The 16,246-nt window shown below is 42.1% G+C and overlaps 1 protein-coding gene across 3 annotated transcripts in view; it reads right to left on the bottom strand.

The window, feature by feature from the left end:
- Positions 1-391: 391 nt before the first annotated feature.
- ankmy2a (ankyrin repeat and MYND domain containing 2a) overlaps positions 392-16,246 on the bottom strand; it is a 49,150-nt gene continuing 33,295 nt past the window's right edge. For all 3 annotated transcript variants that reach the window (XM_055661756.1, XM_055661773.1, XM_055661764.1), the window contains 7 exons: positions 15,466-15,564; positions 13,444-13,604; positions 11,820-12,034; positions 8,489-8,624; positions 4,295-4,423; positions 3,983-4,100; positions 392-1,259 (listed from right to left, as the gene is read on the bottom strand). In XM_055661756.1, the coding sequence (XP_055517731.1) occupies positions 1,042-1,259; positions 3,983-4,100; positions 4,295-4,423; positions 8,489-8,624; positions 11,820-12,034; positions 13,444-13,604; positions 15,466-15,564 (1,076 nt within the window). In that variant the 3' untranslated portion in view covers positions 392-1,041. The remainder of the gene's footprint in view (positions 1,260-3,982; positions 4,101-4,294; positions 4,424-8,488; positions 8,625-11,819; positions 12,035-13,443; positions 13,605-15,465; positions 15,565-16,246) is intronic.

The raw sequence follows: 16,246 nt of genomic DNA, 5'->3' as shown, positions 1-16,246 counted from the left end.
GGACAATGTTTTGGGTCGGAACACTTGTTTCAAAGAAGGGTGCTGACCTGAAATGTCGCCTATCCATGTTCACCCACCTAGTTCCTCCGCACTGCATATTTTTGGTAAATAACATCTGTAGATCCGAGTCTACATGTTACATTTTGGTGAACAAAGAAGTCTGCAGCAAAATGAAACACCTTTGCACAAAATTTTGAAATTGCTGGTGTGATCCCCTAATACCACATATCAGTTACTTTCAGAATAGTAATATTCAAATTCTTGTTACAATGTTTAAATTTGTGATTTTGCCAGCTGTTTAGATAGTGTATGCATTCTACATGAAATTTTACTTCAAGTAATTTTATTGTGGGCTGGGCAGGAATGTGAAGGATAGAGAAGACAACAAAAAGCAAACAAAAACTGCAAATTTATTACTAACAAGCATTTGAACAGTGGTTTGCAAAATCTGTTGATTTTCATCAATACACACCAATTAAGAAAGATTTTCCCCGTGGAAAAATAACCTAAAGAAATTGCAATTAACATCAACAGGAGATCAAAATGGCAGAAACGAACACCAACATTAAGACTGGCTAACTTCAGAACATTGGACTTTAATCACAGGAAAACAATTACTCTGCAGGTAATTTGAGTCATTTTGATCTTAAATGCACGTCATAAATTCATACACTACTTTCCCACATTGTGTGATGCACTTTTTGAAATATTACAGCAAATTTACTTTAATTGACTTGCGCAGAATTTAGATCAATCCATTTGGATTTTTCAGTAGTGAAAGAGCGTTCTTTTCCAGATGTAGTTAATGAATTAAATAGCGACAGCAAATCCTGCTGACGTCATTGGTGCTTAGTTTACTGACTCTTCAGGATTGCAAGCGGCTTTGGTACAGGCTAGAAAGCACGATCAAAGCAACTAATTCTCTAGTGCACAAGAACAGTCCTTCACTGCAGTTATGTAGTGGAGCAATGACCTTGTTGATGAATGCATGTTGGATTATGTTTCACACAACTAAAAAGCCAAGGCTGCATTGGATTCACTTTATTCTTCGGCTGTGTGCATGGTTGCAGGAGAAATGACCCCTCCTTCTGTTGTGCTCTCTTTCTGTGAAGCTTTCACTTCTGCTGTGGGTCCTGCGCTGAGATCACGAGACCCCGAGCCATCTTCAGAAGTTGGGGGGGAAGGGTTGGAGGGACCTACAGGTTCTTGGACGATTTCCTCCTCATCCACACTGGTTTCAGAGGTGGTTGCTTTTGTTTCTGTGAGCCATGGAGGAAAAATATGTATTCATCCAGTTAGATTTGAAATGAACTCCAAGATTAGAACCACAGTACTTCTCAAAAATCAGTAAATAAGAGTTGGGCTGAAAACGAGAGCAACTTCAATTTTAAAACAAAGATAAAGAAATAATATTAAAGAGTGATGCTTTAGAATTCAAATTACAATAACCAGAACTAATGCACATTACTTTACTTTTTTGTGCATTATAAAGGTTGAGTTAACATGGACTGCTTACAGATACATTGTCACGTAAAAAAAAACCCACCTAAAAGCAAAGAAGTTATTCTCGACTGCTAATATGGCTAAAGGCAGCTTCATAGCAGAACTGGCAGAGTTTGAATATACAACATCCAACACAAAACCATTGCCCTCCGGGTCCTATCACCACCTTGTTTTTAATCTCAAAATGTACTGGCATATTAGTATATCCAATGCCTTTTCCATTAGTATATCCGATATCTTTTCCATGTCCTTTTCCTTGATAAATACTGATAAATGCTGATTTAGTACCTTGCCTACGTCCCGACTCAGAGCAAAATTCCCTTCATCCTTGAATTGAACTCTCCCATAGTTACCCTCGTGTTTTCAATGTGTGTCAGAGTCATTGAGTATGAAAGAGGCCCAACTCATCAGGTGCCCCATCTAAGCAAGACCCATTTACTCACATTGGCCTCAATCCTTCTAAACCTTTCCTATGCATGTATTTGTCCAACATTTATTTTAAATTTTTGTATTGTACCTGTCCGAGCTCCTTTCTCTGGCAACTTGTTCCATATACCCACCACCCTTTGTGGGGAGAAAAATGCCCCTCAAGTTCCTATTAATGGGTAGCACTAACAAATCTCCCCGAGAAGATATTGATTCTCCCACCAGTTCAGATGCAACCTGTCCCTCTTGTCCCACATGTCCTGAGAGGAGAGCCCAATGATCAATATATCTGAAGTACTCTATACCCCACCTGTTCCTAAGCCACCTTTTCAACAGCACTATCTTTTCATTTCTTGTCTCACTAGCATGTGGCCATTGTAGTAATCCAGAGATGACAACCATGGAGGTCCTTTTTAAAAAAAAACCTCATTATCTAATTCCCTAATAGGGTGAGGCAGCATCTATGGAGTGAATGAATAGGTGACGTTTTGGGTTGCGACCCTTCTTCTCGACCCGAAACGTCGCCTATTCCTTCACTCCATAGATGCTGCCTCACCTGCTTAGTTTCTCCAGCATTTTTGTCTACTTTTGATTTTTCCAGCATCTGCAGTTCTTTCTTAAACATCTAAATTATTTTTCCAGAACATCCTTCTCCCTTCCTACCTACATCTTTGCTACCATTAAGGATCACAATCTCTGGCTGCTTACCTTCACCTCAGATTGTTCTGTGCCCTTGACCCTGGCACCAGGAAGGCAACACACATACAAAGCAGAGCCAGTGGACGTTGTTTACCTAGATGTTTAGAAAGCCTTTGATAAGGTGCCACACGTGAGGCTGCTAAGGAAAATGAGAGCCCACGGTATCAAAGGGCAGATACCAGCATGGATAGCAGGTTGGCTGGATGGCAGAAGGCAAAGATTGGCAATAAAGGGGGCTTTTTCTGGTTGGCTGCTCGTGACCTGCGGAGTTCCGCAGAAGTTGGTTCTGGGGTCGCTACTCTTCACGTTGTATATTAATTGTTTGGACGAGGGGATTGAAGGCCTTGTAGCCAAGTTTGCGGATTAAACGAGAATGGGTGGAAGGATTAAACGAAAATAGTGCAGAGAAAGCAGGGGCTCTGCAGAAGAACTTGGACAGGTTGAGAGAGTTGGTAGAGAAGTGGCAAATGGAATATAGTGTGGTAAACAGTGGAGTCATGCATTTTGGTAGTAGGAATAAAGGCGTCGACTATTTCCAAAATGGGGAGAGAACCCTGAAATCAGGGGTGCAAAGGGACTTGGTAGTGCTGGTGCAGGATTCCCAAAACGTTAATCTGCAAGTTGAATCGGTAGTAAAGAAGGCAAACGCAATGCTAGCATTTATTTTAAGAGGACTAGAATACAAAAACAGGGATGTAATGCCAAAGTATTGGTCAGACCACATTTGGAGTATTGTGAGCAATTTTGGGAACCATATCTGAGGAAGGATGTGCTGGCCCTGGAGAGGGACCAGAGGAGGTTTACGAGAATGATCCCAGGAATGAGTGGGTTAACAGATGATGAGCGTTTGATGGCACTGGGCCTGTACTTGCTGGAGGTTAGAAGAATGAGGGGGGGACCTCATTGAAATGTACCAAATAGTGAAAGGCTTGGATACAGTGGATGCGGAGAGAATGTTTCCACGAGTGGGGCAGTCTAGGACTAGACGTCATAGCCTCAGAATTAAAGGACGTTCTTTTAGGAAGGAGATGAGAAGGAATTTATTTAGTCAGAGGGTGGTGAATGTGTGGAATTCTTTGCCACAGAAGGCTGCGGAGGCCAAGTCAATGGATATTTTTAAAGCAGAGATAGATAGATTCTTGATTAGTACGGTGTCAGGGGTTATGGGAGAAGGCAGAAGAATGGGGTTATGAGGGAGGGATAGATCAGTCATGATTGAATGGCGGTGCAGACTAGATGGGCCGAATGGCCTAATTCTGTTCCTATCACTTATGAATTCCTGTTGTATCAAGAAAATGAAATGACGAGTTGGTCACAAAAAGAATGACGTATTATTTTACTTTAAAAAACTAACCATTCTGCTTCATTTTTTCCATGGCTTCATGTTTTTCTCTGGTTTCTTTCAACTTTTTACAAACTTTTTTGTGAGTGAACCAGTGCATCTTTTGACAATTTTGATTGCAGTATATCACCTTGAGAAAATATGTACTGATTAGTAGGCAATTAAGGAAGGGTGGGTGAGCAATTCTATGCTCTTCAAATATACAATATGACAATCTTGAGAAATAAATTTATATCAGAACATGAATAGTCATGTAATGACATGTTTTCCTTCCGCTCCCTTGAACTGAAAACCTTTTTGCTAAATTAATCCAAAAGTTCTTACCGTTTTGCAAATTGAACACCTTTTTGCGGCTCCCTTTTCACCACAGGCTGTGCAAAATTCAGCATCCATAAAGCCAACCTGGCCTGTTATGATTTGAGTCATTACAGATAAAGCTGTGGGATCATTACCCTCAATTCATTTCCATGGTTGGTTGGGTTTCAAGGTGGAGAAAGAGAGGAAAGAAAGAAGCAATTTCAATTGTTAATGTATAGTTCTGCAGAAGTATATAATAATCATCCACAGTTCCCTCAGCCAGAAATATTTTTTAAAACATGCTAACAACAATCTCTATGGCCGATAAAATGGTAAATCTAATAGGCCAATAGTAAATCCAAAAGTTCCTAATTTTGATATCATTAATGGCACACTCGAGTTATTGGTTTAAAACTCGGATTTCTTAGTGTCAATATTCTCAGGGCGTCATATTCACTGGAATAGTATGTACAAATATTAATTCAGCTACTCAAAGTCATTGCGAATTTCATTACTGTAGTATGGCAAAAAACAAATCAGATTCAGATTCAGATTCAACTTTAATTGTCATTGTCAGTGTACAGTACAGAGACAACAAAATGCAGTTAGCATCTCCCTGGAAGAGCGACATAGAATATGATTTCAATAAATATATCTATTTACATGTATACATAGTGTTTTTCCTGTGGGAGGAGTGTCGGGGGGGTGTGGGTGATTGGCAGTCACCGAGGTACATTGTTGAGTAGTGTAACAGCCGCAGGGAAGAAGCTGTTCCTGGACCTGCTGGTCCGGCAACGGGGAGACCTGTAGCGCCTCCAGGATGGTAGGAGGGTAAACAGTCCATGGTTGGGGTGAGAGCAGTCCTTGGCGATGCTGAGCGCCCTTCGCAGACATCGCTTGCTTTGGATAGACTCAATGGAGGGGAGCGAGGAACCAGTGATGCGTTGGGCAATTTTCACCACCCTCTGCAGTGCTTTCCGGTCGGAGACAGAGCAGTTGCCATACCATACTGTGATACAGTTGGTATGGATGCTCTCGATCGTGCAGCGGTAGAAGTTCACCAGGATCTGAGGAGACAGATGGACCTTCTTCAGTCTCCTCAGGAAAAAGAGACGCTGGTGAGCCTTCTTGACCAGAGTTGAGATATTGTGGGTCCAAGAGAGGTCATCGGAGATGTTGACCCCCAGGAACCTGAAGCTAGAAACACGTTCCACCTCCGTCCCGTTGATGTGGATGGGGGTGTGCGTGCCGCCTCTGGACTTCCTGAAGTCCACGATGAGCTCCTTGGTCTTTTTGGAGTTAAGGGCCAGGTTGTTGTCAGCGCACCATGCTGCTAGGAGTTGGACCTCCTCCCTATAGGCCGACTCATCGTTGTTGCTGATGAGGCCAATCATCGTTGTATCATCTGCATACTTAATGATGGTGTTAGTACCATGTACAGGTGTGCAGTCATAGGTGAAGAGGGAGTAGGGGAGGGGGCTCAGCACACAGCCCTGTGGAACGCGGGTGTTCAGGGTGAGGGTTGAAGAGGTGTGCTTGTCTAACCTCACAGACTGGGGTCTGTTGGTTAGAAAGTCCAGTATCCTGTTGCAGAGAGGGGTCGATGCCCAGGTTACTGACTTTGGTGATCAGTTTAGAGGGTATAATGGTGTTGAATGCTGAGCTGTAATTGATGAACAGCATTCTTACGTAAGTGTCTCTGTTGTCGAGGTGGGTGAGGGCGGAGTGAAGTGCTGTTGAGATGGCATCCTCCGTACTCCTGTTCTTGTGGTAGGAAAACTGATAGGGATCCAATGTGGGGGATAGGCAGCCTTTGAGGTGTGCCAGGACCAGCCTCTCGAAGCACTTGGTGATGATGGGGGTAAGTGCAACTGGGCGGAAGTCGTTGAGGCTCGCTGCAGTGGAGTGTTTTGGCACCGGCACGATGGAGGTGGTTTTAAGGCACGTGGGGACAACTGCTTGGGCAAGTGACAGGTTGAAGATGTTAGTCCAGACGTCTGTCAGCTGCACAGCACAGGCACTGAGCACGCGCCCAGGGATGCCGTCAGGGCCAGCAGCCTTACGTGCATTAGTCCTACTCAGTGCCACGTACACGTCGTAGGGGGTGAGTGTGAGGGGTTGGTGATCGGCAGGTAGCACAGCCTTGATGGCTGTCTCTAGATTGTCCCTGTCGAAGCGGCCATAGAAGTGGTTAAGCCCCTCAAGGAAGGAGGCGTCACTGGATGTGGGTGTGGTGTTGGTGGGTCTGTAGTCCGTGGTGGCCTGGATGCCTTGCCACATGCGTCGGGGGTCGGAGTTGTTGTTGAAGTGTTCCTCGTTCCTGAGCTTATGGCAGTGCTTGGCCTTCCTGATGCCCCTCTTCAGGTTAGCCCTGGATGAACTGTCGGCTCGAGCATCGCCTGACCTGAAAGCGGTGTCCCGTGCTTTCAGCCGTAGCCTGACCTCGCTGTTCATCCATGGCTTCTGATTCGGGAATACGGTCACCCGTTTGAGGGAGGTGACACTATTGATGGTGGAGTTTATAAAGTCCAGAACAGAGGATGTGTAGGAATCAATGCCCGTGTGAGAGTCAAGGGTGGCCTGGGCTGCAAACGCTTCCAGTCAGTGTTTCCAAAACACTGCTGAAGTGTGAAGTCCGCTTCCTCTGACCAGACTTTAACTGTCCTCACAGTGGGTTTAACCCGTCTGATGAGTGGGGAGTACTTAGGGAGCAGGAACGATGAGAGGTGATCAGACTGACCAAGGTGGGGGAGGGGGACGGCTTTGTAAGCTTCAGCCATGTTTGTGTAGACTTTGTCCAGTGTCTTGTCTACTCTATTGGGGAAGGATACATGTTGGTGGAATTTGGGGAGTGCAGTCTTCAGGTTGGAGTGATTGAAGTCACCCGCAACAATGAAGGATGCCTCGCGGTTGTGCGTCTGTTGTTTGCTAATGGCAGTATGCAGCTCTTTCATTGCAAGTTTGGCATTAGCATCAGGAGGGATATAGGCTGCAGTCACAACAGTGGAGGTAAACTCTCTGGGCAGATAGAACGGTCTGCATCTAACCAAGGGGAACTCAAGGTTAGCTGAGCAGTGACTCTCGATGATGGTGGAGTCCGTGCACCATGCTTTATTTACATAAATGCACAGACCCCCACCTCTGGTCTTACCAGAGTCTGATGTCCTGTCCGCTCGGAGTAAATGACACCTCGTTAGCTGGATGGCGCTATCAGGAATGTCGATGTTGAGCCAAGTTTCTGTGAAGATCAGGATTTTGCAGTCTTTGATCCAGTTGTGGGAGGTGATCCTTAGTCGGAGTTCATCCATTTTGTTTGCCAGTGAGCGCACGTTGGCGAGGAAAAGGCTAGGAATCGCTAGCCTGTGTGGGGCTAACTCTAACCTGGCCTTTAACCCACCTCTGCGTCCCCGGCGGTGCTTTCGCACGCGTCGCCGTCTGTTGGTGCTTCCAGTCGGCGGAGCTGGCTTGGTACCCGCGGGTGTTCTGCCACTCCGTTGCTCCGCGTCTCCAGTGGTGGTCTCCAGCCCCGCGGCTCTGTGGCGGTCTCCAGCCCTGCGGATCCGCTGGCTTGCTCCAGCCCCGCGGCTCTGCTGGCGGTCTCCAGCCCCGCGGATCCGGTGTTCCGTTGCTCTGACGAGCTCAGGAGCAAGACCGAGATCGCCCAGAAAGTTGTTGCAGCCGCAGGAACCGAAGTCCAGAAGTTCCTGTCGGCTGTACGAAATGGATACAAGACTGCTCCGTGTGAGCAGCCTTGAAACAGGTAGGGGAATTGTCGCTATTTTTCCCATTCTTGGGAGACATGGGGCGTCGCGATGTGCCCACGCCACCGCCAATTAAAAATAAAAAATCAATTAAGATGTTTTGAATCTATTGTTTAAAATCACACAAAAAGCACATGCCTGTGTAACACTTTTGGTGGAAGGTCAAATGAAGGAGAAAGCATTAACTTTGCAAAAGAAAACAAATGTACATGAGGCTCCAATTATATTTTATAACCAGCAGCTGGTTCATTAATTGGAAAAACCTGTTATCCGTTTATCTTTGCTGGAAATGGATGCATATATTAATGGAATCTTTACATTTGATTTTCCTTGGCCACCACAGTTGAAAATTTAGTTTAGCAATGCACTTCATTGTCCTTCACATCACAACTCATGATTTAAAATATTCTAGCTGAGTAATTCAATTTTTATATGATTAAACAATACCAAAATAACTTACAATTTCAACTGGAGCAATTGTTCTCACAAGCTGTTGTAACAGGGTGGCTTCACACCAAGGAAATTTCCGGATGCATTCTCTTATGAATTTCTCTTGGTAACATGGGAAACCATCAATATCCCGTCCTTTTAATAAACTGTTCAAAATAGGAACAAGCAAAAATTGACTTGTCTGCAAAAGCCTTAATATAATTATTCCTCCATTCCAATAATGTTAAAACTAAACTATGGGAGACCCATAATGTTTCAAAGGAGCAGCCAAGTGCTGGCCACCCGAGGAACATTAGCTCATGATCAATGAGCTGGAGATCGAGCTCCAAACACTTCAACACATCATAGCGGGGAAGAACTGGCTGGAAAGGATTTTCCCCTTGGATTAGCCCTTTCTAAAATGGTAATGGTCAGGGAGAGGATGGTGGTCCTGCAGAAGGGACAGGTAGAGGAGTCAGCCTCTATCCTTATCCAGCATGAATGAGGTTTTCGCTCCCTGCATGGGAAAGGACATCAGGGAGGATGTGCGGAATGTCCACGCCCCATGGCACAGGGAGTCTTTCATGTGGGAGAAGTAGCAATGTTACAAAATTTTGAGATTTAAATAATCAAGTCTGTAATTTATCCCATCAGATAAAGCATAAAAATAAGTTTAATTTGACACCTAATTCATTTTCATATCTCAAGTATTTAAAAAGTTATGGCCATTTTCATACTTGGAAATTAGCATCTTGTTCCCTATTGATTTTCTATGGACATAACAAAAAAGCTGTGATCGTGTGCAGTCAAAAGCCCATAACCTTCTTAAAAATTAAGAGAACTGAATGAAATTTTCAGTTATCGTAGATTGAACCATTCTGAAACAAATATAAAATAATCTTACTTGGATGACCTGAAATTAAAGCATATAATTAGTTAGTTACCCAATTGTAGCTAATTTCAAACTTCAATTACTAGATCTAAACACCTATCCATTTCTTAATAAATGATTAACATTTTTAAATAGCCTAAGTGTCCAAATGATATTTATAAATAATTCACAATAAAACACGATTTTTAAATCTCATTTACATTAATTTATAGGCCAAATGGAAGGAATTTAGTGTTCAATTGCTGTAAATTAAAGTCAATTTAAATCAGCTTTCTAGTGGGATCCTGTGAACGCGCTGGTTTAGAACGTTCACATTGCGGTAGATTTGTGCCCTCAAATGCCCAGAAAAATACTGCGGGATATAATGGGCCAAAAATGAGCTACTCGCAATATTAAACTTTGTATAAAGGGATCTTAAGAAGCCCTTTTTAATGTAAAAATAAACAGCCTACCTTCTGTTGTCTGCTCTATGCGACCCTGACGGCTGCCGGTGGTCGCGGGTTTAGAGATTGATTTTTAAACTACTATAACTATTATACAAGGCCTTTAAAACTAATAATAGCTTTTGCGACGGGGTCTTCCAGCGATTTTTCGTTAATAATTAACTAGGCTGAACATCTTCGATTGGAACAGCCTAGAGAAAATCGCGTTTTAAACCCGCCCCCCTCTAAACGGCGCCAAAATCGCGCACACGGGCTGGGACAGATTTTCAGCGACGCTTCAGGTACGCTTTGCAACATACCTAGGAGAAGAAAAGCAACAAAGATGTGTAGTAGAGAAGTGGGAGTTCAAAAGGTAATTTATTGTCACGTGCACCAATTAATGTACAGTGAAACGATTTACCGTACAGTCATACTATAAAAAGCAAAACACACAACTACATAAAAGTGAACATAAACATACACCACAGCAGATCCCCCACATGGAAGGCAATAAAGTCTAATCTTCTTCATCTTTATTCTCCCGCGGTCGGGGCAGCCAAACCATCCACAGTCCGTGCGATCGAAGCCCCCACGTCGGGGCCCAGAGCTCCCGAAGTCGGTCCTCAGCAAGAGGACGGCGAGCTCCACAATGTTAGGCCACAATGTGGACAGAGATACAATACGGGGAGGGGGGGGGGGGGGGGATTGGAACCTCCCCCCACCCAAAAAACGCATCTCTGTCGAGGTAAGCGATGATGCAAGTTTACCCAAGAGCGCTCCCGAGATTAAAAAAAAATCAAACGCATGGTATTCTACGGACTCCTACGACCTTCCACGAGCTCCACCCAGTAACAAATAACAATTTTTCATCACGAGTATATTTTTTTACTCGTGGACATTTTTCAGTGTTGAAAAAACTTCACGAGTAAAAAAATGCTCGTGACGTAAAAAATTGTTACTTTATTATTCGTGGGAGCTCCTGAACATACTCGTGGAAGGTCGTAGGAGTTCGTAGAATACCACGAGTTTGATTTTTTTTTAAAGTCGGAGAGCTCTTGGGTAAACTCGCATCGTGGGACATTGGCTTAAGGCCACACCTGGAATATTGTGCACATTATTAATTGCCTTACCCAAAGGAGCATATTATAGCATTATAGTCTGATGATAGTAGTTTCACCAGGCTAATTCCTGGGATGAGAACATTGCTCTATCAAGAACAGCTGGACAGTTTGGGTCTGCATCCCTTGAAGTTTAGAAGAATGAGGGGCGATTATATTCAAGCACACAAGATCCAAAGAGATCCTGACAGGTCAGATATTGAGATGTTTCCACAAGTGGGAATCACGAACAAGGGGACTCTTTGCTGCAAATTAAGGGACTGTCATAGAAAACGGAGGTGCGTAATTTTCAGTTGGCAGTGAATCCTCGCAATTCCCAGTCTTGGAGGATGGTGGAGGCAGTAATTTAGAAATATTTAAGATGGAGATAAACAAGTATTTGAAAGACTGAAGAATTGAGCATTGGGGGGAATGCTCTAAGAGGAGCTGGGGCGAGCACTGATCAGCCTCCACGACATTGAATAGCAGGGAAGGTGTAATTTTCACAGGCCTGGTGTTCAACTGCTGTTCCTATTTGTGTTCTTGTATGCTTTTAACAATGATAGAAATTCTTATTTGGCCTAACAAAAAGAAAGCTGCACAGCACCCAGTCCAGGGTGACAATCTATGTTGAACGGCATTCTTGATTGCACCGTACAGCTCCACAAAATAGAAGTATTCATTTCTGCATGCTATTTGTATAATTGTTGTGGATTACGACACAACTTGGTATCACTTGTAGCATGACTATCTAACAATAGTTACTTGATAAATCGTGTCCTTTGGTTGAAAGATTGGAATGCAAAACAATCTCTAAAGGTTAAATGTCTCATCAAAGAGCAATACACTTAATTTAAGAAATGTGTTAATGCACCACAATCTCCTTTATAATAACAATCATATTGAACAAACTTCTGTTAATTTTAGATAATTTTCAAAAAAGTTGTTTACCTTTTAATAAACCCGTCAAGATCAGACTCATGTTCCTTTGAGAACGTAATACACTTCTGGAAGATGTAACTGAGATAATGCATCTTCATGGCCAGTACTTCATTGATTTCCCGCTGTTTCATGCATTTTTCAATTAGAAGATCCAGCACCCTGTAGCACTTCCCCAGTGCATCAACATCTGCTAGCAATGGATTATCCTTAACCATCAGCACAATCTATAGAGAAATGTCAGATATTAAAAATAATTCACAAAATTAAATAAAAACATAACATGAAAATAGTTTTGCAACTTCAAGAAACTAGAGTACTTACTCGAAACAAGCTTACTTAAAACCCAGGAATTAGAACTGCTAAATCAAAGTGCCTGAGAAAAAGCAATTTAGATCGATTCCCCAAGTAAAACATTATTTAAAATGCTCCTTAATAAATACAACACACTTGTGTTTTATTTCCATGTGTGCATCTAACCACACAAAACCTTTGTCTAGGGACTATCGACATGGTATTCTAAAGAATATTTTAATCCTCAGAAAATTAAATGTCAGATCACCATTTTGAAAGGGCATGACACACAAGTTAAATTTCCAATTGTACAAAACACCAAATTTCAAGTTGAATTCTGCATTTATATTAAACATTTGAGTTTTATTTCTATGTTTAGACTCATGGCATCTTTCTTAGTTTGTACACCAGCTTCTAATGTATTTCCAAAGTAATTACCTGATAAGTAATTACCTGATAAGTAATGACCATATGTGTAATTTACTATGGATTCAAATATCTTTTGCAGATTGCACTGCAAGCCCACAGTGCAGAATCTCCTGAACTCTGAAACCTAATTTCTATGGGCGAAATGCTGAGTGATTTGAAGGATTAACGTTATGCTTTTACCAATATTTTTCTTTGAAGATGTACCAGACATCATCTTGTTCTTGATAACTTAAGTGGCAAAACATCATGCTGATCATCAGGCGCAGACAGAAGGGAACACTACTGCCCGAATAACATTGCACTACTTTCCCAATAATGCTTAAAAAGTATCAACATCGTTTGACGAGAAAACTTAGTTTAATTCTTGCATTTTACCCCACTGATATCATTAAAAAAAACTGTAAATTAAATGCAAGTTTATAATTAGTGGAAACTAAAGCAATAGATAAATATCAATGCTCCACTAAAAGAAAAAAGGCAGCCTTTTCCCAGCAACCATCCAGCTCCACAATACTATCTCATCAATTAAGATTTACTATGGATATTGTTTTGGTTGAGCTGGGGACTTCGGTTTTGCTCCTAATATATCTGATTATTAATTCAGTGTACCATTGATTTGTGCATATTTATTTGTGTATTTTGCCTTAACAGGCATATAAAGCCACAGTAAGAAAGAATTTGAGTAGAATTTGAAAGAAATTCCAGTAAGTAAGAAAGAATTGTTCTACTGCTAGTACAAACATCAATTAAACACTCTTGCTCTTGAAAGTTTAACTTCTGTACTCTTCAGCTACAAAAAATGCCATTCATTAATGGGGAAACAGGGTTATGAGCAAATGGTATAAATCAAGTTTTCATTCAGTGACACTCCTCAATGCCTTCTAAATAAATCTCAAGTCTAAAAATATCTAACCGCAACAGGGTTCAAGTTGGTTGTTATGATAATTTTGTGCAGGGGTCCTGCTAATTTGATTGGAAGCTTGGGTTCCTTGTCAAGTCCTTGTGGTTTTGTGTAGCAATCCAGCATTTCACGGGAAAAGAAATTGTTGATGACAGTTACACAATCATGCTGGCCTAAAGAAAGAGAGAAAATAAATATTATTCACAGAACGCATACCTCTGTTTATCTATTCCATATAATCATCATCTGCTTTCATCCAAATCATACTTTTCCAAAATATAAGAACACTCAGGCAATGAGAGAGACAAAGTGCCGGAGTAACTCAGCGGGACAGGCAGCATGTCAGCATCCCTGGAGAACATGGATCAGTAATATTTCAAAGATGTGAGATATGGATAGAAGAGTGGGCAGGTGGGGGTTGTTTAGGTTAGTTAACATGGAAAGATGACATTAGATGTAACCAACAAAATAGAAGGTATAGCTTGGCCCATGGCTACATCTTTAACTTGACAGGAGTGAGAGGAATCAAAAGAGAAGTTGTTGAGAACAAGGACACACTGTGCCAGGCAGAGGAGTGTGTTAGCGGAGGGGAAAATGATTGGGTTTCTGTTCAAGGAAGAACCAGAGGGCCTCGATAAGATCCTGGTGTAGAATGGAGGTATGAAGGAACTTGACGTCCAGGATGACAATGAGGCAATGAGGGCCTAGAAACTAAAATCTAACGAAGAGTTGAAGGGCGTGTGAGATGTCTTGGATACAAGTCGGCAGGGATTGATCAAGGGGGATAGGAGGGAATTAAAGGTATTTGGAGAAGAGTTGTGTGGGACAAGAGCGGGCAGAAACAATAGGTCTGCCAGGGGATTCCTATTTGTGAATTTTGGGAAGGTGTAACGAGCAGACAATTTGGGGCTGGAGAACAAAAGGGTTGGAGTCTGTGGAGGGGAGATTGGTAGATGTGATGAGAATGAAAATTGATTTTCCAACTTTAGGTAACAACTTCAAACAACCCATATTTCCCCCCCCCCCTCTCTTTTTTTTGTGCCCCAACTGGACGCACCCATTTTTATCCTCCCCTCCCACTAGCTTCATTCCTTCCTCTAGCTTCACAATTCACAGTTGTCTTTTCATCTCTGTCCAAACAAGCCTCCCCCCTCACCAGCAACAAACCTTCCAGTTTTTGCCCTGTCCCTCCTCTCTTCCAGCTATTTTCCCCTCCCCCACAATCAGTATGAAGAAGGGTCCCAAACCAAAACATTACTTATCCATGTTCTCTAGGGATGCTGCCTGACATGCTAAGTTACTCCAGCAGTGTTTTAAAAAAATATATAAACCAGCGTTGGCCATTCCGTATTTCTACTTGGGCAATGAGATTGACGAAGAAGAACATTTTACCAATCGCAACATTCCAGGAAAATTGGCCTGAACAAACTTGGATCTCCATCGTGTGGTACAGGAATAACAACTGAATATATAGATTCATTATAGATTAATTAACTATAAGGTATCAAAATGCCTTCACTTTAACTTATCGGCAACAATTCAGAGGATGTAGTTTAAGGACTTCACCTAGTACATCCTATGGAGACTTAGAAGTAATTAAGGCATAATGGTTCATGCTGGTTAGCTCATAGAATCCCAAATCTTGGTGGGATATAAAGAAAGATTTGACACGGTGGCGCAGCGGTAGAATTGATGCCCTACAGCGAATGCAGCGCCGGAGACCCGAGTTTGATCCCGATTACGGGTGCTTGTCTGTACGAAGTTTGTACATTCTCCATGTGACCTGCGTTGGTTTTCTTCGAGATCTTCGGTTTCCTCCCACACTCCAAAGACGTAGGTTAATTGGCTTGGTAAATGTTAAAAAAATGTCCCTAGTGTAGTATAGTGTTCATATGCAGGGATTGCTGGTCGGCGCGGACTCGGTGGGCCGAAGGGCCTGCTTCCGCGCTGTATCTCTAAACTACCAAAAAACTAAACTAAATCAAAATATTCTACGCAAATCCAGCTGCTTTCTTGGGCTTTCACAGAACTTACCAACAAAGGCAGCCATCTGTGCTGCAGTTCGTCCAACTGAATTTACAACATCTATTTCTGCTCCAGCTTGCAGGATCATCCTTGTTATCTCTTTATTACCTATAACAAAGCAAAAAATCCATTCCAATGAAATAACTTAAGAAAAATGAGGGTCCAAAATTGGTGAAAATTCAATGATGTAGCATCATTGATGGTGGATCTCGGTTTTCCCATTCTAAAGTCAACAATCAGCTCCATGGTCTTGTTGACACTGGGAGGAAGGTTGTTATTCTGGCACCATTCTATCTAATTTTCGATTTCCCTCCTAATCTAACTCATCATTACCCCTTACGATTAATGTAAGACGTATTCTAATTCAATTTAAAACCTTACATAGATTATATTACTCAAAAACTAAAATAAGTAAACTTTTTACAAATATCTCCCCCATGTGCTAAATGTCTATCCCAAGAAGCAACTATAGCACATTCCTTTGTTTTTTGTATAAAAATCCAAAAATTTTGGAATGAAATTTTTGAAATCTTCACAGAATCATTTAAAATAAAACTGAAACCGAATGCAAAATTGATTATTTTTAGAACAATGGAAGGCAGCCCCTGAGCTATCTGCCTCCCAAAGAGCCTACTTAATTACGGTTTAATAATGGGAAAAAAACTCCCCAACACCAACAATAAATATGTGGATTTCAAATATGTTCGAAATGCTACACCTGGAAGATATGAGATTCCTTCTAGCAGGCAAACCAGACCATTTCCAAAAGATTTGGTCTCCATTTATCGAC

Source organism: Leucoraja erinacea, chromosome 2 (genome assembly GCF_028641065.1).
Source record: "Leucoraja erinacea ecotype New England chromosome 2, Leri_hhj_1, whole genome shotgun sequence".
In the NCBI taxonomy this organism is placed as follows: Eukaryota; Metazoa; Chordata; class Chondrichthyes; order Rajiformes; family Rajidae; genus Leucoraja; species Leucoraja erinaceus.
This window is presented reverse-complemented; position numbering and strand designations above follow the sequence as displayed.